The sequence below is a fragment of the Trachurus japonicus genome, chromosome 4, assembly GCF_045865225.1.
Source record: "Trachurus japonicus isolate A0001 chromosome 4, Traja_1.0".
Taxonomy (NCBI): Eukaryota; Metazoa; Chordata; class Actinopteri; order Carangiformes; family Carangidae; genus Trachurus; species Trachurus japonicus.
Window position 1 is genome coordinate 9,097,663 of NC_140910.1, and position 21,416 is coordinate 9,119,078.

The 21,416-nt window shown below is 41.2% G+C and overlaps 1 protein-coding gene across 1 annotated transcript in view; it reads right to left on the bottom strand.

Moving 5' to 3' along the window:
- The window catches only part of LOC146988453 (spermatogenesis-associated protein 16-like), a 108,626-nt gene extending 97,029 nt beyond the window's left edge, over positions 1-11,597 (bottom strand). Inside the window, exons 1-2 of the mRNA XM_085775275.1 lie at positions 11,052-11,597; positions 9,606-9,751 (exon numbers count right to left, since the gene is read on the bottom strand). Of these exons, the coding sequence (XP_085631401.1) occupies positions 9,606-9,751; positions 11,052-11,597 (692 nt within the window). The remainder of the gene's footprint in view (positions 1-9,605; positions 9,752-11,051) is intronic.
- Positions 11,598-21,416: the final 9,819 nt, after the last annotated feature.

Below are 21,416 nucleotides of genomic sequence, written 5' to 3' on the forward strand. Positions count from 1 at the left end.
CACACACATAATTATGGTATACAAAGATGGCAAAGAACTTCAAGAAGTGGAAGTGAGACAGCAGAGTAGGAGGAGAGAGTGATGAGGGGCATAAGAGAGCATAGAAAGGAAGCTGAAAGAGAAGACGAGAGGAGGAGGCAGAGGAGTAGAAGGGGAAAAGGGAGGAGAAAAAGTAGAGCTATAGAGAGAGATGAAGAGGTAACAAAAGAAAAAAAAACATGGATAGTGAAAAGATAATGATATACTGAAAAAGAGGAAGTAGAGGAGTGAAGGAGAGAGAGCTGAGGAGAAACCCTGTGTGCGCTGTGTGCTGCTGCTGATGGAGTGCTCTATCTGCTGGACAAGGTCAAGAAAACAATCTGAACTAACCGGCCACTAGAGACCGTCATTCTGTTTTGTTTTGTTTTGTTTCCTCAGTTAAACCCTGCTTCATGTTCTGACTGGGAGCTGACCAATACCACCACTGAGCTGCACTTTCACTGTTTTGATTGACTTTATATAAAGGCACAGTACACTGTTGAGTGCAGATATGGACAGTGATCGTTGGTTCACAGCAGGACCATAGAAAATTTGGTCACAGTTTTCTGACTTTCTGCTTGGATGTAAAGACAGGTGACAAATTACAAAGTACTGTAACAGCTGAAAGAATAGACCAATAGAAGATCTTTACAAAATGTTGTTATATTGACAAAGCACAAATCCATTCTATCTCAGCTTTGGCTAATTAGGGCCACGGGCCATCGCACCGGGCACTGGTCCCAACAGCTATGAAATAGCACTACTGTTATTGTGTGGATTTTTTCTTCCATAATATTATTTTTCATCTTCCGGACGATTTTCGATTCGCAAATTATATATCAAAACGTGCGGTTCGATCGGGATCGGTGTGCTATTACTTTTCTCAACAGTTTACGAATTTTTCGCGACATAAGTCGCGAAAAGCTGCGCAAAATTTTTGCATTGAAATCAATGGGATGGGCGAAAAAAAAAGAGCGAAAAAGACCAATCATTGGAGTTTAACAAACGTCTACTGCTCAGGCATACTTTGACCTAGAGACTCCATTTAAACTTTAAACAGTAGACACAAGTCTTGTGTATTGGTGTATTACTCCACGTTTTGATAGGTCATATAGTTTTTGATCAATCCCTGTTCAATGACCATGATCATTTTTGGAGAAATTATGAGATTATAATGGTTGTGTATTGCACGGAATGTTCGTGTCAGAGTGCGTGACATCATCGGTTAGAGTGGGAGAGATGCCAGAAAAACTCTCTTTCCACACTTGGCCCGGCCACAATTTACACTCTACACACATACTTTTTTCAGAATTTGTAAGACAAACTTGTTATCTCTCATATCATGTGCTCAAAATATCAGAGAGACTTACAGAATTTACAGAATAAGCCTCTGAGTGCGGCCACGTCTGTCTCTGCTCCTCATTGACTCCAATACAAATATTTTCTGAGGGAAGCAGAACGGACTGATGTTTTAAAACTGCCAGCGTCTCCAAAATATTTACTGTAGAAACACCAAATCGTACCACATTTTTCAAGAAGTCCTTAGAGCAATGTGATCTGTGTTTTGTTCTGATAGGAGTTACCGTTTTGTCACAGTAAGCCTAAATGTGAGACCAGTGCAGAGGCAGAAAATCGCTCTTTTTCTCCACGTTTCTGTCTGTCTCAGCCTGGGGGGGGCCCTATCGCCGTGGTAACCACCTCGAGTTGCCGTGGTAATGTCTGATTCTCAGGCCAGAGCTTGTTAACTTCATAAACAATCCACCTGGCGCTCGTTTAAATGTTTATAAACACAGACACAGCTAAATCAGATTGACACAGGATGCAGCTCATAACATGTGTCAAGTCAGTCACACACACACACACAGACTCTAGAGCCAGCTTCATGTGATTACAGTTACAGACACACACACACACACATCAAAACACACAGGTAACATACAAATGCGCGCGGAAGCGCGCACTCCTCTCCCACACTCTAACACACACAGGTAACTTCATGTGATTACACACACACACACACACACACACACACACACACACACACACACACACACACACACACACACACACACACACACACACACACACACACACAGTTAACCTAATGTGGTTACAGCTCCTCCATATCAGTGCTTATAGAAAGATGATCATGTGTCTGTCTGATCAGCTCTGTCTTGACCTTAAGATCATGGGTTTGATTCCCATGTTGACAGAGATGGCAAAACCGGCAATAGCCCCGTTACGTGGGCCTTTCAAAATTTCCCCAGAGGAAATTTTCTAGTTGATACTACTGTATGTCAGAAACAATCTATGTAATGAAAATTATTTACACATGATTTACAAAATTAAGGTTTTCTACAAATATTAAAAAAAAAAAAATAGACCTGTTTTTATTTTTGCAGATTTTGTGGACATTGTAATGGGAAATTTTGATATAACTCATGTATGTTCACCTTTTAAGGTTGTATAACAAACCTCTCTGTGAACTGGTGAGAACACATGTTAGACGACATATGTGGATGCTTTTGTGTCTTCTGATGATATGTGCTGCTCATTCGGCCCCTGTGGAGAGCTGTGAGCTACAGTGACATGGGGTGAGGAGGGGAGCAGGTGAAGACTCGAGCTGGAAAACAATCCCATGAGAGAGTGTCATATTTTGTCTATTTGGCATGTGTTTTTGAAAACTATAAGACTAAGAAGGCCATTCACTCACTGACTGTACTCCTGTTTGGTTGTGTTTCTGTGACTCCATTCATGAATGTTTATTAAAACTCAAGAAAGACAGCTGACGTGTAAAGATATTCTTTTTTAATACTTTATTGAACGAAGTAACATTTTTTGCCACCACACAACATTTTTCAGCATTTTCACATCGGTGAACACACTTCAGATTGTGCACTTCAGATAATTAAAGTAGAGCCTACTGTAATTAAATGGCTGAAAAATAAATGATCCCAACACAACCCTAGTTATATTTTTTTTATCTGAACCTTGTTTGTGGCTATGTTGGGTCCCCAGTGTTAAATCAAATAACAAAGAAAGCTTAATCAATGGTTAGTTAAGGAATAAATAGGCTACACACCTACTTTATAATTCAAAGAAAAAACACATGGCAATTATCAGGCAGTGGCATTGAATTATTAAACTGCAGGTTTAAGAATTATTTGTGGTCAATGTTTGTAAGTAAGTTAGTACATTTTTATTTATACAGCACCCTTTGTAGTACGAATACACAGAGTGCTTCACAGTATACAAATAAAACCATAATTCAATCAACATAGCATTGTTTCATTAGCTGCAGCTTTAATCCCACAATCTAAGTAGCTACAGTACATTTCAGGTCAGGAAAAGCTACAGTACTACCTGAAGAGAGTGCTTTAAAAAAACTATTTCTGTGTCTGTTATTGATGGTCAATAGGTGGCCCTGCTTGCATGGCAGGTAATGTGAGTGAGGCTGGAGGGCCAAGATTTCTCTTTAAGTACTTCCTAACTCTAGCCAACAGCATCACCCCCAGAGTGCAGCTGCTGTGCCTCTCTGCTGTGGGAATGTCTTAGCAGTACCACAGAGTCAAGTACTTTGACCCCAAGGTAAATTGGTGGGGATATTGAAGCAGGAGTGCAGGCCCACTGGCATATGGATACACCCTGTTGCCATGTCAAACGCTGTCAACTATGGGTTCAAATTACCTTAAGGACTTATTGCCTCAATGGACAGCTTGCTCAGCCTCTGGCCTTGGTTTTGACTGCTGACAGTGGAGACCCCCTTAAAGGGATAGTTCACCCAAAATTCAAATTTCACTCATTATCTACTCATCCTCATGTCGACTAAGAGCTGTGAGAATTTTCAGAGTCCTCCGTGCCTTCTCTGAGTTACGGGGGTTCTGTGCCGCAGTATTTCTCCATATAATGGTTGTCAATGGATACCACTTTTCTTCGTTCAAAAAGACACACCAAAAAACATCCAAATACCTCCATACTGCTGGTCTGTAATGTCCCTCTTGTATTGAAGCCCCGACATGAGAAATTGTTCCGCTGGTCAGTGCAAATCACGCGAGATTTGCACTGACACAGGAAGAGCAGTGAACCGAAACACTGGGAGCTTCCGCTACAAACAAGCTTAAAATATAGACTTATTTAATTTTTTTTCAGAACAATTTCTCGTGTCGGGGCTTCAAGAGGGACATTACAGACGAGCAGTATGGAGGTATTTGGATGTTTCTTGGTGTGTCTTTTTGGATGAAGAAAGTTGGTATCCATTCACAACCATTATATGGACAAATACTGCTGCACGGACCCCCCCGTAACTCAGAAAAGGCACGGAGGACTCTGAAAATTCTCACAGCTCTTAGTTGACACGAGGGTGAGTAGATAATGAGATAGAAATTTGAATTTTGGGTGAACTATCCCCCCAGGCAAGGTCAGTGACAGGTATCACTATGTTGTTAACATATTCTACTAACTACATCAGTTTTTCATCAATTAGCATTAGCTTATGAACTAAAAGCCTGAAGTTACATCAATCTAACTGCATGTAAGTGGAAAAAGTTTTGTGGAAAAGTAGCTGATGGCCTGGCATTCAATATATCTTTATTAGCCTGCACTTATTAGCAGTTAGTCTCAGTAGTAAGTACAAAACTGCTCAAGCTTATTCTCTGTCTGATTATCTGTTGAGCAGCTGCCAGTGTGTGACTCATTGTCTGATTTTTGTCTACCACCTACTTGGTTTGTTTGCCTCATCTGGCTTCACTTAAATTAAGCACCGGTTGTTTTAACTCACCTCACTTGTTTTCTTAAAAAAATAAATAAAAATGCACTAATTTACAGCAGTACTTGCTGTACTAAGCTTAGCCTCTCTTTACCGCAGAATTTCTGGTTCAAAACACTCTGGTATAACCACTATACCGCAATTGTTTAAATCCATACAGATAATTATGCAGGAGAAGTAAACGTTCATGTTCTTCTTGAATATCCAAATCTAGAACATTCCAATTATTCCTCCACCTAAACCAAAAAAAAAAAACAAAAAACACTAAATTCTTTTGTATACATAAAAAGCTCTGCTGCACTCAGTAAACGCTGCTTCTGAGCTTGAGCCCACACAAACACAACCCAGCTGGCATCAGAGCCACAGAGTTGTCTCATCCATCAAGGAAAACTTGAAATTCACTTGAAAGACAACTACACTAGACAAGAGAGATGAAAATAAAGCTCATGACAAACTACTCCGTTGTCTCTTCAGCAGAGAAATTCAAGCAGCAGAGCATCTACAAATGCATCCTGTGCATGATATGCTGTGGCAGCTATAACACATAGAGCAGAGCTGCATTCAGCTACATTTGTGTTCTAAAGCAGTGGTTCCCAACCTTTTTCTTAAGGGACCCATATTTTTACCATTGAAAACTTTGGAATATGTTGTAATTTTACACAGGTTTTTTTCTCATTGTTCCATGCTGTTTTTCAAATTCATTGTGACTGATATTGCCCTGCTGTATATTATGTATTTAATGTTTTAAAACTGTTGATATTCAATCATCTATTGATATAGGCCTATCGGAGTTGATGAGCTTTCAGGACATTCTTCACTTTGACCTCACAGTGAAGTCAGATCTGGGGTTATATTCATGTAACATAAAGCAAGAGCAGGCAGTGTGAGTGGAACACATACTGGCCAGGAGGAATTAAACTTGTAGCTATCACCTTTAAGTGTTTGGGGTGATGAGTGAGATGCTGGTTTTGGTAACTTGTAAAGAAGCATGCTGAACATAATGTAGCATGCTAGCCAGTAGGCCTATTTGATTAAACAAGTTGATGTATCAGCCAATGCTAAACTGAAATATTGTGTTTGTATTTTTTATTAATTCAATCACTCAGCTCATACTCGCTACAGATGATGACATTCCCTGCATAACTTTATAGGAAGATCAGCAGTTTTATTCTTTTTTTTTGCTGCTAGCTTAGCTTTTTGATCAATTATAAATGTATTAACTTCTGTAACCAAAAATACTATTATCAGTAGTATTTGTTGTGACTGATATTGCCCTGCTGTATATTATGTATTTAATGTTTTAAAACTGTTGATATTCAATCATTTATTGATATAGGCCTATAATTTATTTGTTTATCTATTTAAATACACAAATAAATGTTTAATCTGGACCTTGAATTTAGTTGATTTTGTCACATATATGAATTAAATGCTTAGCCTACTCATTTATTTAACATTTTAATTACATTAAAATGATTAAACCCCTTAAAATCAAGAGGGCTTTTCAACCCCCCCTGGATCTTTGGCGCCCCCCAGGTTGGGAACCACTGTTCTAAAGGACACAAAGATATGGTCAAAACCTTCAGCATAAAAGCTTTGGTAAAGCCACAGTAAACTACCTGTTCCAGCACCAAACAGCAGATAGAACCAGTTAGGACATCGTTTAAGGAAATACACATTTACTTTAGTGCGCTGAACGCTGTGTTCAAACAACCCTCACAACTGAAAGAGACGGAGCAAAACACTTAGACGTAGGCTCCTACAGAGCGGGAAATTTCTGAGCTGATAAAGAAAGCCATCAAGTTTCTCCCCTGCAAAGCTGAGATGGAATGGCACAACTTCCATCTGCAGAAGTTCCAGACTCAGCTCCTACAACAGACACCAAGTCTGAGGACACCTGCCAAGGAGAAAAAAGCTCCATGAAAATATCAGTGGAGAAGTCACAAGGACTAGGGGGCGGCAGATGGACCAGCAAGACCAGGACAGAGAGGCCTGAGGAAAGAAGTTCCAATCCTCTCAGTGAGATCCAACAGCTCAGAGGGAAGCTGGCTGCTGAAGAGGCCCGGGGGTCACAGATGGAGACAGTGGCCCTGGAAATGAAGGCTTAGCTTCATTCAAAATAATCTTTGATCAGTAAGAAGCTCAACTGTGGTCCATCATGTCAGAGGAAGAGACCTCAGAGGAAGCTTGAGAGGAGACAAAAAAAGTGAAAGCCTCCTATGCCACCCAGCTGTTGGACACTGAAGTTGCTGAGGCCCAGAAGGAAGCTGAGGAGCAGTTACAGCTTCACCTGGAGCAGCGGCCTCTCTCCAGGGATCTGCCCCTAAGCTCAGAAGAAGAGTGGACAACATGGAAGACGAAATGGTGGATGCTCCGGGTCCAGATGAATAGGGGTGGGAGAAAAAATCGATTCACATGAATATCGCGATATCTTTTTTGACGATTTTTAAATCGATTTTATTTTTCAAAAATCTATTTTTTTTTATTTTTTTTTGGGGGGGGGGGGGTCTTTTTAAATATTGTGCAATGTGCATTTGTTAGCTTTTTTTACATACAGAGAGTACAGGTTTTGAAAAGGGTTTAAGTTCCCTTTATAATGGAGTATGTTAATTTATAGGCTCCTATAGTATTTGTGTGCACATAAATGTAAAAAATGCAGACTATAAATCAAGAGAATCGGCAATATCGTAGAATCGCAATTTAAATCGTATCGCCATCCAAAAAATCGTAGAAGAATCGAATCGGGAGAAAAGCATATCGTTCCAGCCCTACAGATGAAGCCCCTGACTGTTCAGCTTTCCATCCTCCCCCCTTCCTCCTAACATAACCTATCTATTGCCCTAGCATATCTTATGGTTGTATGGCTGGATATTTAATTATCTGAAGGTTTGTTGTTATTAACTTTTCTTTCTGCACACTTTGTTTAAAAGAAATATTATTTCCTTTCTCAGTACCTGTGCTTGAGAAATGACAATACATCAGTAGTCTAAGTCCTACTCTATCCCCACTTACCCTCTCTTCTCACTTTTCTTCTCCTTCTCCTTCTCCCTCCCGCTCTCACTCTTCCTCTAACTCTACCCCACTTGTTCAATGGGTATATCACTGAAGTAAGAGCCAGTGAACATGTTAAAATAAGTAGCTTTCAATAGGAATTAGGTCTAAATGTTGCACTAGTACTTTATAGGGGTGCAACGGTACAGGTAGCCCACGGTACGATATGTACCTCGGTTTTTGGCCACGGTTCTCGGTACAGTTTCGGTATGTGTTTTGTGCAGAAAACTTTTTTTTTCTCCCAAAATAATGTTTATAATTTTTAATATTTCTAATACAGCTCTCCTCTCTCTCTATCTCTCTCACTCACACACACAAACACACACACACACACACACACACACACACACACACACTGTCTGTGAACAGCCCCTAGCTCCTCCCTCTGCACACTCCTTTAGTCTTTCAGTAGGTGAACACTCTGAAGCCACTTTTCAAACAGAGATGGCGCTATATTGCCGTCATGGAAGACGTCACTATGCTGCAGCCACAGTCTCTCACTGGGAAAGAAGATGTTAGTCTATTGTGTTTTTTTTAAACAGCCTTTCACCACCTCTCATCCCTGTCAGTCAACTCCTGCTCGACCTCGGTCTCTCTATCGCGCGCGGACACGCGGGCACGCGGACACGCGACCACACACGTGCAGTGTGCATGGACAGAGTCCTGCTGGAACTCTAATAAAAGCTAAATGTGCTAAATCGCGCTAATAACTTATTAAATTCCCCCGCGATTGCGATCAGCGACCGCTCGTGCTGCCGCCTGTTTGTTTTCTTTTATTTTTTTTTTCTCCCCTCTTCTGTGTGTGAGCTGCACTTTCAGTGTGATGGGGGGGAGTCACTGTGAGTGTGTGGAGGCTCAACAGTGATTGGACATCAACTCGCGGGGGCGGGCTTTCGCCTTAAACGGCCAGGCACACACATACACGGCACAGCTGCCTGTAAAGCAGGAAGAGCTGATGGATGCTGAATCTGAAATACCGCGGTCCAAGAGCGTATTGCACCGTGCAGGCCGTACCGAACGGTTCGGTATTTTACCGAGAACCGTTGCATCCCTAGTACTTTACACTAACAAATATGGCCAAATCTACACATCAAACAGAGGACTTAAAAACCTGCCCCAGTGGAGCATGCGCCATTACCTCTGACAGCCTGAGTTTTTTCCCCCTCCCCAATTATCTCTCTGGTCGCTAGGTTTTTGTGCCTTTTGTGTTTGTGTGTTCATCTCTTGTAAACTCTGATCCTTGTTATTTTCCTTTTATTGTAACACACATTAGGTCAATGAATTAATTTCAAAAGGCGCAGTCTTATGTTACAGAAAACCTGCATATGTTTTTTCTCCTCATGTTCCTACACTAGAAAACTTGTTCTTCTTATCACCAAACGAGGCTGCTCTCTCTCTCTGACAGCTGATTTTTAAATACCATGAATGGAAATCCAGATCTAGATGTTTCTTATGCTTTCCATTCATATTGCTGTTATTTCAAGCAAAAAAGCAAAAGATGTGATTAATCGCGATTAACTCAGGAAATTTTGAGATTAATCGCGATTAAAAATTGTAATCGTTTGACAGCCCTAATATATACAGTATATGTTGAATTAAACACTAGTGATACCTTTTGTACCATATTCAAAGGGAGTCACCGTGACCCAGATGGGTAACTAAGGCATGCATGTCAAGGCTGTGTGTGTGTGTGTGTGTGTGTGTGTGTGTGTGTGTGTGTGTGTGTGTGTGTGTGTGTGTGTGTGTTCACTGGTAAGTCGAGTCCTCTGACCTGTGTGCATGTATGAGAGCCAGCTGAGGTTTCTTCATCTTCAGATAGCAGACAACTAGCCTTGTCTGGATGTAGCTGAAGACAAGGTCGATGTCTTCAGGATCCGCACAGTGTATGTCCTTCAGTACAGAGCCTTTAGAAGCAAGCTGGGCGAAGAAAAAGGGACGAGAGTCAGGTGTTGCTGTTTGTGAATAATATTTTACAAAAGGATTTTTGTAGCCATGAACTTTCTCTATTAACACGATATTTTCAAACTGTGTTTGTGAGAGAGGTCTACTTCGAATTGTGTTTTCAATGAATGCCTTTTTATTTTTATTTTTGCTTTAGATGACACTCAGAGGTCTTTGTGTCAGATAACTAGAATTTTAATGAATAATAGTTGGAGAAAAAGTTTTTTTGGGGGGGAAAAACAACTTTATCTTGATATTTTATCTGACCAGTATGCCAAACTAAAATGACAAAAGAAACCATGTTAAACACACATGAAAGAAAGATGACTGGCCTCAATTCCTTCACCCCATTAAAGAAGCAGAAACAATGAGTTTTAGCTTTGAGTCACAGTGCTGAATGGGAACAAAAGTCAGGATTTTAACAAGATAAGCAGCTTTATAATTGCTTCAGCCATCTTAATGAGGGCTGCTGCTATCATCTGCACTGCTTTTGCCTTTTTAAGCCATAAAGATGAAACGTGACCATCAGAGCGTCTGACTAATGACAGCATATGGTGAATTTAAAGAGTGCTGTAAATTAGCTCAACAGTAGCAACTGTGGGCAAAAGTTTTGATTACAGGCCTCTCTCAATCTGCGTTGTTTCCTGTGCTTATACTGTACTCTTGTGAAATGACAGTGGTTCTAATCCTAAAGACAATCCTGACTGGACTGCCATTTTTAGCCATGAGTGATCTCACTGTCTGAAGTGTTGTTGGAATGTGTATAAAGATATAATGGCTAATGTGTTTACAAAGAGAGTCAAACCACCTTGTTTCCTACTGTGAGCATCACATTTTTTGTATTATATCACTTCAGCCAGTGTTTATAAAAAAATATCTAGTCGAGGTTTGAGATGACACTACCTAATTATCTTCCTGGAGCAATCTACAGTATACTTTTGGCTAAGCTGAGGACTAATAAGCAACATCAAACATCACATATAAATCGGAGCAACTGTTGGCCTACTCGCATAGCTGTGCAGATGAGTATACGCATACGGTATGTTATATAGACTGAATTTGTGTATCCACTCCTGGCACACAAGCCACATCTTTTTGGGAGCAAACATATTTTGCAGGCAAATGCTCTCATCTGATTCAGCTTCAGGTTAAAGGGGGGAGGAGAGCAGTGACCAGCAGATGGTTCATGTTTAAAAATACAACAAAAAATACTTTATTTCCTGATCTATGAGCAGAGGCTCTGGCAAGTTTGGATGCTTGTGCTTTCATGCCTTACCTGCAGTGCAGTGGAGAGGGATTCAACGGCTACTTCATATCTCTTTGTACTGCAGTACAAGTTGGCATCTGCTAACAATGTAAACATCTCTTTGTCAAGCGGAGGCAGAAAGCTCAGATTAGGTCCACGGCTTAATTTTCTTGATTTATGGGCCTTCTTCCCTGAGAGGGAGTAAGAAGATGACACAGTGGGGGGAGGTAGGCAGGTCTGTTGAGGGAGGGAAGAGGAGGAAAGGGCAGACGAGGACTTGTTGAAGGCAGGTAGCATCTCCACCCCTAAAGCCAAACTGTTCTCCACATAGGTGAGTGTCTTCGAGGAGATCGACAAGTGTGGACTGCAGCCACTTCGTTTCTCTTTTTTGTCATCCACCATTTGCTTTCCTTTTTTTTTCTTTGCATCCTTTCTCTCCTGGCTGATGTCACCCTGTCTCTTCAATCTTTTAGCCTCTTGTCCTGAGTTCTCAGGGGCAGGAGCTGTGAGTGATGTTGGGCAGGACTTTGGTGTCTGATGTGTCTCTGGATCTGCTGTCCTCTTGTTGCACCTCATTTTTTTTCTTTTTTGTTTCAGGCTGTTTCTCACTGCACTGGTTAGTGATGGAGCTAGAAAAAATACAGGCACATGATGGGGTGAGGGTTAGATATGATTACTTAAACAAAAAAAACCTAGGCTAATGCATGCAATGATTACATGTCAGCAGAGTTTTAAAAAACTAACATCATAATACTTTAATGCTTTAATGCAGGAGATTGTGTGTAGTCAGATTAAAGTTGTTGATCTGCTGACAATCTGTGAATCACTAACAGTTACAAATGGCAATGAAACCCAACATTCATTTCCTTTGCCTGCTGCTGTACAGTACTGCTATATACAGTAGATGGCACAGTCTAAATTTAGGTTTTGCATATGGTTAGACAGCTGATAGGTGTTAGCCTAATCTATCCCACTGAGTCAGTCTGACTGATCTTGTCACTACTGTCAATGGCAGTGATGAGTGAAAAAAAATGACGATTCTTACAATTTAAGACATTTACAACAAATACTAAGACAAGTGGCAGATGTACTCACCTCTGCTCTACTCTGGTTATTTGAAGTTTGAAAAATATTGAGTGTAGCTATATAAACATTCCAAAATTCCTTTTGTTCCATGATGCCTTTAGGTTCTCTTGACAAAAATCAAACCAATGAAGTATTTGATTATTGTTTTTGAAATGATCTAATTGGGATTTTTTAAAATTAAAAGATGAGAAGATGATGTTTTTTTTAAAGCCATTTTCTGCCTTTGTTAATTAATAATTAATTAGTTTCTAGGAATATTGAAACTGCTGACTGTCAGGGTGTATGATGTGTGCCCTCACCCAAAGGTGAGGGGGTCCCCTCAACTGCACCAAAAAAGATGAACCTATAAAATATTAAAGTTGCTCTTGCATATGGGTGTCAAGTCAATATCAAGATACACAAAAACTATTTATTTATTTATACAGGTGAAAGACTTTCAGGCGAGGCAGACAATCACAACGGAGGGAAACTGGACAAAGACGGGAAGTAAAACAAACAACTGGCATACAAGGTAAAAATTTCAAAATAAAACAAAGAAAAAAGAGAGACCTCGTTGTGGCAGTATGAAGACTTTCAAATAGCTACAGTTTCTATGATTCATGAAACACAGTAATATTTGACTTTTCACACAGGAGTTTTACAGATCAGGGTCTGAATTTCTTTAAAATCTTATGATTCAATTTGTAATAAATTATTTCTCCTAAAATTCTGTATTCAATAAATAGTAAAGAGGCAGTAGATTCTGACTCTGGTGCACTGTTTGACAAACTATCCAATTCTGTTTTAAGTGTTTAAATAGAAATATGAAACCTAACTGACTTTTGAGCAAACTCATCTTGATGAGAATCAGTGTGCGTAGAAATAGTGTAATAGACTACTTTTTGTGTTGACTTTGTTCGCACTACCTTTTGTGGATATACCTGGTTAATAAATCCAAGTAACTGAATTTGGGTGGTTGAACTGTTTGATAGTAGCAGAGTTGGTTATTCCAGTTTTCCGGTTTAGTCTCTGGCTGATGGTGTATGATGTGTTCAACAATAAAATGAACATCCATCTTGCAAGGATGACTAATAAAGGAATAGTTTATCATTTTGGAGTCTCTGCTGGTTGGCTCACAACCTCATAGTGACAAGACTCAACTGTGGCAGCCAAGTCCCTCACATTACCTCCGGTAAAACCGCAACTTGTCATTTTTACACTTCAGTGTTTGTATGGATTTGTCATGGCACAGAACTGGTAAAATGATTTGTTGTTAGTTCTTGGGGATTTAATAACAACTAAGCCTTACAGCTGCACTACTACATAACTCATACTGATGCCAACAAGAAAAAAGGATGCATTCCCCTATCTTAACCACACTGAGCTTGCCTTGCTTTTGGCAGTCACTCCATATCACATCCACTGATATGATAAAAAACATCCACGACATGTTCCCCACAGGGTTTCTCACCCTCGTTGTGTGGCATGGGCCAACTCGCTCTGTTTTCATTTCATCATACATACACTGAGCTCATACTTATTCTAAGGTTACTTAGGTTCACAAACAGGCACAGACAGAACCTATTTCCTTCAGGGATTAGAGCTTTCATTCTTTGTCCACAGTCTCAACAAAATATTGCTAGATATCAGTGCCACTGTCATACATTCTTAACTCTCTTGCTCTGTGGTGTTTGCCCTCTGGCAAACCTATACTAGGGAAGATTTCTTCTTTGACTGGAAACTACTCAAAGTAGTAAATGACAACCTGTGATTCTTACACATTAAACAACAAGATACACATCGTAATAAGAAGCAGCTCAGGTCTTATTGACTTTTGAGGGTAACTGATGGCTCCTGCAGTTTCCACTGATTTGGTTAACTGGGTTAAAGGGATAGTATCATTTTTTTTAAGTGGGGTTGTATGATCTACAAATAGCCCCTAAGTACTTTAATTGCAGTAGCAGACTCTCTGCACTCCTCCCGTTAGCAACGCCAGCCCATAGCCCTGCCCAGAGATTTACAACATACAGTGTTCAAAGTGCAGGAAAAATGCAGTTTTTATTTAGACCTAACCAACTCACGTATCCCTCCGCCCAGGGTTAGCGCCCGCTGATCAGCAGTTGGTTAGGTCCAAATAAAAACTGTGTTTTTCCTGCACTTTGAGGGGCTGGAAAAAATTATATTATAGCGAACAATGGAACTGTGTATTTTTTTTCAGGTAAAACCTCTTTTAGGCCGTGAAAATAGGCCATTTCTTTAGGTCTGTTCACAACAATATATGTTGTAAATCTCTGGGCAGGGCTATGGGCTGGAGTTGCCAACGGGAGGAGTGCAGAGAGTCTTCTACTGCAATTAAAGTACTTAGGGGCTATTTGTAGATCATACAACCCCACTTTAAAAAATGCTACTATCCCTTTAAGAGGTTGATATCCATTAAAGGAAGACATCAGAGACAGTCATACTTCAACAGTTTAGAAAATTCAGATATGTGTAAAAGGATACTTATAAAGCGTTTCTTGTGTCCACAACTTTGTTGCACATTGAGACCAGAGTGATGTGATCACTCTGTCCAGAGTCACATCCTCATCTCATTTGCTTTAGCTTCAAATTCACAACAACACGTGCATATTAGCTTTAGGCAAAGGTTAGGTTTACAATAGTGTGAAACACTAGTGCTAAGTGATCAACTATATTGTGGAAGGGGACTCTATATTGTGGAGGGCAGAACAGCATGAACTTTACATCCACAACAACTTGTGGAATCAATTCTATGAGGAAATACAGATAAGGAAAGGTCATGAATGCATACACTCACCAAGCAATCAGTTCCCCCTTGTGTCTTAGTGAATGTGTTGAATCTGAAGAAGGTCTTACTAAAGCCTGGTACACACATAAAGATTTTATCAATCTCAACCTATTTTTTTTTATCTGTGAGAAACCCCACACATGAAGATAAAAAATCTTTGATTGAACAGTTTTGATCGTGTTGTGTGTGGTGTGCTCCGATATTCCAAATACAGCACACCACACACATAAAGATTTGTCTGATGACACACTAGAATCTTGTCCCCCACGCCAGAAATCTCGCGTGATCAAACGTGATCTGACGGTGGTAGCCATTGAGCTGTTAGCTACACTGGTTGCTATGTGTTCTGCAGTCAGCTCGCTTCTGTAAAGCACATTGCGCTTCCACACGGAATGAAATGTGCTATATAAATAAAGTTTGCTTGCTTGCTTGCTTTATTGGTTACATTCAATTTCACCTCACATTCCACGGATACGGTGACTCAGGATTGTCGGCTTCCCCCACACACAAGTCGACTTTTGATCCAAACAGTCCCGATTGTTGGGGCCGACAATCGTAAATATTGAACATGTTTAATATTCACGATTGTCGGCGCCAACCGTTTTACGAGCCGATTATCGGGAGAATTTAACTCTTAACACACTTCACACCACAGGAGAATCTCATAACATAATCTTAAGAGCCTAAGATAATCAGGCGATTTTTGTCCTTGGTCAGAAGGGGGAAAATCCGGGCAAAATCAGACAGATTATCTTTATGTGTGTGGTAGTCTTAAAATGTCATGTCCACAAGAATGGGATGGGCGACCCAAACACAATACACCTTTGGCTGTCACCAGCACAGAGGCATAAAACTGACATAGTTGATAAATTGTCTTTCTCCCCATCCACTGGTGGATAACATGGTGGTTGGAGGACAATGGCTAACATTAAGTCTAAAAGCCTGCTGTTGAGATGAATCAGCTCCTAATGCTTTTGGTGGTGATATATGCTTCACTGAGTGGCAATTACTTAGAAATAGTCATATTTGTTTTGTCTCTGTGTGTGTGTGAATGTGCCTGTGCTCATGTGTGTGTGTTTGAAGGCAGTGCTTAGTATTTTGAGGGTGTGACATTGTGTGTGTGAGTCTCTGATGCCTCTCCTAAGACAGCTGAGTGACAGCTTTTTCCCAGGCAATCGTGTGCCTTCACAAGAGCCAGAAACAGAAAAGGATATAGAGTTTGAGAGACATCAAGGCACACAAAAATAGTTTTTAGCACATGTCAAGTGATTTGCCTATTATCTCTAGTATTTAGCCCCATTTCCTTTACATTTTGCTTCTGCCATAAACCACATTTTATTGGAGACCATCTCTGTTAGCCTGCAGGTGTTGGACACTGCATATACCTCGTCTTCCCAAAGCATCTAAGCACGTCACAATACCAACAGATTGCTTTTACTTGATACCTGGGGATAAAAGCAGATTTATACTACAGTGTCTCTATAGTCCTATCCAGGCAATTTCATTTTTCAAGTCACCCTACACAACCTCTACAGCTGAGTCTGTCATCCACAGAATTTATTTTTTTGTGCTATTTTTCATTGATGCAGCAAGGTAGCCATTTAGCTGGCATCATACATCTTAACAAAAACAGAAGGAAGAAAATGCAGCTAAAGACTTCGTTCAACATTCTAAATTTGACACGTCATAATTCTCAGAAATGATGTCTGAGTGTGCTACTTTGCTACACAAACCCCATGGAAGCCCAGCTGCCATCATGGGAACAGAGACCAGAACTAAAGGAGATATAATTAAAGGGATAGTTCAACCAAAATTCAAATTTCACTCTTTCACTCTACTCACCCTCATGTAGACTAAGGGCTGGGAGAATTTTCCTCTGTGCCTTCTCTGAGTTACAGGGGGGTCCGCGCAGCAGTATTTGTCCATATAATGATTGTGAATGGTGCTCACTTTTCTTCGTCCAAAAAGACACACCAAAAAACATCCAAATACCTCCATACTGCTCGTCTGTAATGTCCCTCTTGTATTGAAGACATGAGAAATTGTTCCGCCGGAGTGAACCGAGACACTGGGAGCTTCTTCTACAAACAAGCTTAAAACATAGACTTATTTGATTTATTTCGGAACAATTTCTCATGTCGGGGCTTCAATACAAGAGGGACATTACAGATGAGCAGTATGGAGGTATTTGGATGTTTTTTTGGTGTGTCTTTTTGGACGAAGAAAAGTGAGCACCATTCACAACCATTATGGACAAATTCTGCTGCGCGGACCCCCCTGTAACTCAGAGAAGGCACGGAGGACTCTGAAACTTCTCCCAGCTCTTAGTTGACATGAGGGTGAGTAGATAATGAGTGAAATTTGAATTTTGGGTGAACTATCCCTTTAAGCGTAGAGGTGGGAGGGGAAAAAGCCAATGACAATAAGTCAAAAAAGTTGAACTCATAGCACAATTGAGAAAAAGAAAGAGAGAGGGAGAGATAGTGGCAGGTCAGTGGAAGCTCTCATGCAGCTTTGTTAGAACTTGGCCGTTGTTTTCTCTGTTGCATATAAATAGCTGTTTATATTTGTTTCATAGATTGTGCTTGCCTGTCGTTGCTAGCCGCAGGGTAGGTGGGTTGCATTGGCCTTGGCTTTGAAGACAGAGGATTTGTGTGTGAGAGAGAGAGAGAGCGAGCGTGTGTGTGTGTGTGTGTGTGTGTGAGCGTGTGTGCACTTATTCTCGCTTTCCGACCAATTTAATTTTCTGACCTTAGACATGGTGACAGATTTTACAAATTTATCTTGGATTGTCATTCCTTCCTTAAGGGGTGGTATGGGTTTAAGACATGGGTTAAGGTGAGGTTTACTAAGGTCGCCCAAATAGCTCGGTCTGAATCCAAGAAGCCTGGCTGTAAGACCCAGGCCAGATTTGAGATTAAAGGGATTCTTGAGAGCTGTCATATTGCCCTTATATAGTTGGAGGTTGTGTGAGGATATGTGAGTCTAATCTTGGCCTCTGCTACAACAGTTTGTCTTAAGTCTCTGCCATAGGTCAGGGTTAAAAACTGCATCTCTCACAACACAAACATCTTCTTTTTAACCTGCTCTCAATAGAGATGCAAATCGGAAAGAACCACCACTTTTGCTAACAATCCTTTGAGGTTTTTATGGGGTTTCAGATGTAAAAGGGCACACAGTTCACATAGTTTATATTTAGTATAGGCAATATGTATGGACTGCATTAAAAGAATAGTTCACCCAAAATTCAAATTGCGCTCATTATCTACTCACCCTCATGTCGACTAAGGGCTGGGAGAAGTTTCAGAGTTATCCGTGGCTTCTCTGAGTTACAGGGGGTCTCGGCGTAGCAGTGCATGTCCATATAACAGTTGCAAAGGGATACCACTTTTCTTCGTAACAAAAATACAATACAAGACGGACATTAGATACGAGCAGCATGGATGTATTTGGATGTTTTTTGGTGTGTCTTTTTGTTACGAAGAAAAGTGGTATCCATTTGCAACCGTTATATGGACATGCACTGCTACACCGAGACCCCCTGTAACTCAGAGAAGCCACGGAGGACTCTGAAACTTCTCCCAGCCCTTAGTCCACATGAGGGTGAGTAGATAATGAGTGAAATTTCAATTTTGAGTGAACTATCCCTTTAAGTACAGACCACAACTAAAACAAACCAAATTGAAGGTAAACATAAGATTATTTATCAAAAGGAACAACATATTCAGGAGACGGAAAGGAGGAGGCTGTTCCAACATTTAGGATCCACATCCGTAAATTATTATCTCTTCTGGATTTAAAACAGGAACAGTGATCAGAGTGACCAAAGGCTTAGAAAAGGGAGCCCTGTATGTAAAAGTTTGAAATCAATTCAGTATCTTGCTGGAAGACAATGAAGGTAGGAAAGCACTGGTGTGATTTGAGACCCACAGCTAGATTGTGTTGACAGTCTTGCTATGTAATTTTGGGCTAACTTGAGAGAGGAGTGATGCAAGTAAAGAGAGAGATGCAGTAATCTGAAAGAGAAGAGATAACAGTATGCACTGAGTTGCATGTTTTTGGTAGATCGATTTTAGCATTATAGCTTAACTGGAAAGAAAGACTATGAGCTTTATGATATCAAATTCAAAGTGCAAGTTATGTGGTTGACATCCTCAAAATTCAGTTTATACTGTAGTGAATGCACTTAAAAAAAATGTAAAAGTTGTTTTTTTCCAGTAAGATCAGGGTAATGTGGAGCAGCTGTCGTATACGTTCTCTCCATTAGGAGGAGACAATAGCAAGGTGCAAGCTCAGTCAAGAAAAGGGTCTGCAACTCACACACAAACATGTGACAACACACACACTCATAACACCTGTTTGAGAGTCGCTGCAAAATGTACAAGAAGTGCAGGTAAACTTGTTGGAATTGCCTTTTATTAACACACCCTAATAACCCTCTAAACACTTATCCATTCGTAGGTGCTGAAAGAGGGCAGAGCTGCCAATGATTTTCACCCTAATGCTTGCAAAAGTGTGCAGTGCTAATCTGGCAGCCATGTATGAGCCAGAGCTGACTCACATTTGGACTTGTGGTGTTAGAGCACAGCTGAGTGTGCTGGAACTCAGCCACTATCAGCTCCATCAGGCTGGCAGGGAGCACTCAGAGTCTCAACACAAACCCAGGGAGACAAAAACCTAAGAGGGAGATGAGTAGGATGTAATGGTGTTTTCCTTGAAAAGCTTATTATAATGTTGTATTGTGTTATTCCATGTGGCAAAATAAAGGTTAAGAGGTTTCATCTGCTTTTGGTTGAGGTTGTTTAGTTCTGTCTCGATCTCTCTTGTTAAGGATTGTCAGAGAACTATTCAAAAGTCCCTCTCCCTCATTATTTCAGTTAATCATTTCTCCCCTTTGATAATAGACTAAGTGGTGTTGTATACAGTGGCGTAGATGACGTAGGGTTGGTGGGTTTTGTAAACCCATGGGCCCTCTTGTGGTGAAATCCTGCGGCACCACCACACTGCCGAGGATTTTTACTTTTTGGGGCGGGCTGGTTCGGGAGGTTCCCTCGCAGCGGCAGGTAAGAGTGTAACGTCAGACTGGGTCACTGCATTATGTTGCATATTAACTCTTTGAGTGCCAGCCCTTTTATAAAATGGTCAGTGCCATGTGCCAGCGTTTCGGGGCATTTTGAGTAATATTTTAAGACCAAGAGAATATTTTGTATTATGACTCTGAAAACACAAAATAGCTCAAAGGAAAGAGGAGACTCTCTATTTAACTAGGGAAAAAAACATTTGTTTGTACCTTGTTCCATTCTTAATTTATCTTAAGTTGAATAGAGCCTGGTTGCACCAAAAAGACCACTTTTTTTCTAGAAAGCTGAGAAAAATGCATTTTTGTGAAAGAGAGTCTCTCAAGAAAAATAGTGATTTATCCGTTTTAATTTTGGCTTCAAAAACATGTAAGACATCTGAAAATTTCATTTCACATGTTTTTTCATTGTACAAAAAAAAAAAAAAACTAAAATAGCCTACAACAAGTAGGAGTCTTAAGCCAGGAACACACCGCCACGACGCTTCCCGACGCGTCCCGACGCCGACGGCTTTGGCCGACGAGTCTACTCTCCCGACGGCCGACGAGTCCCGACTGAGCATGTTCAATCGGCCCCGACGAGATCCGACAAGACCCGACGCTCCCCGACGGAGAGGAACACACCAAACAGACGAGCTCCCGACGCCGTCCGACGAGGCCCGACGCCCGACGGTCGGCTCGGTGTGTCCCTGGCTTTACTCTGCAGAGTGATGCCTGCTCTCCTACTCCTCCTGCAGTTGCTGCCCCCTCACCCTCTCCTAACCCCCTCCTCCCCCCTCCCCTCCCCTCTCCCCCCCTCCTTCTCCTCCTGCTGCATCCCCTCGTCTCTGAAGGAGGGAGGGAGACGTCGTGGCGTCTTCAGCCTCTCTGCTGGACGCGGCCGCGGCAGCGACTCACCGCGCTGATCTCTCGGTTCGTCGTCACGTCGGTTAGACAGCAGCTGGTGAAACTGACTCCGCGATCCGCTTTTGCTTCGGCATTTCGGTGCTGATCATCTAGATGAGTTTACCTTTCCTGCCTCCTCTGATCACTTCATGCTGGAGCTATGCTAATAGCATCCGTGGCTAAGCTTTCCTCCAGCTCCACGTTACACTTGTTCCAGGCTCTGCCCGTCGTTTTCCTCTAGAAATAGAAACTTTTTCCAACTTTTTTATCTCTGTACCGATTGCACTCGTCTTCTCCTTCCTCTTCACTTCTTGCTCTGATCTACAGTCTTCTTCGTTCTACACATCCCAGAAGCCCCAAAATTACTCACAGTGTGCGCGACAGCGTCCCCATTTACCAGCCGCAGAAAACTGCGTTTGACGTATATATACGTCAATGGCACTCAAGCGTTGGATTTTGATTGACGTATATATACGTCAATGGCACTCAATGAGTTAAGGGGGGATACGAGCGAGCGCGGCCCCTCCCAGTTTGAGCTGATCCATGTGTCTATTACTTCAAA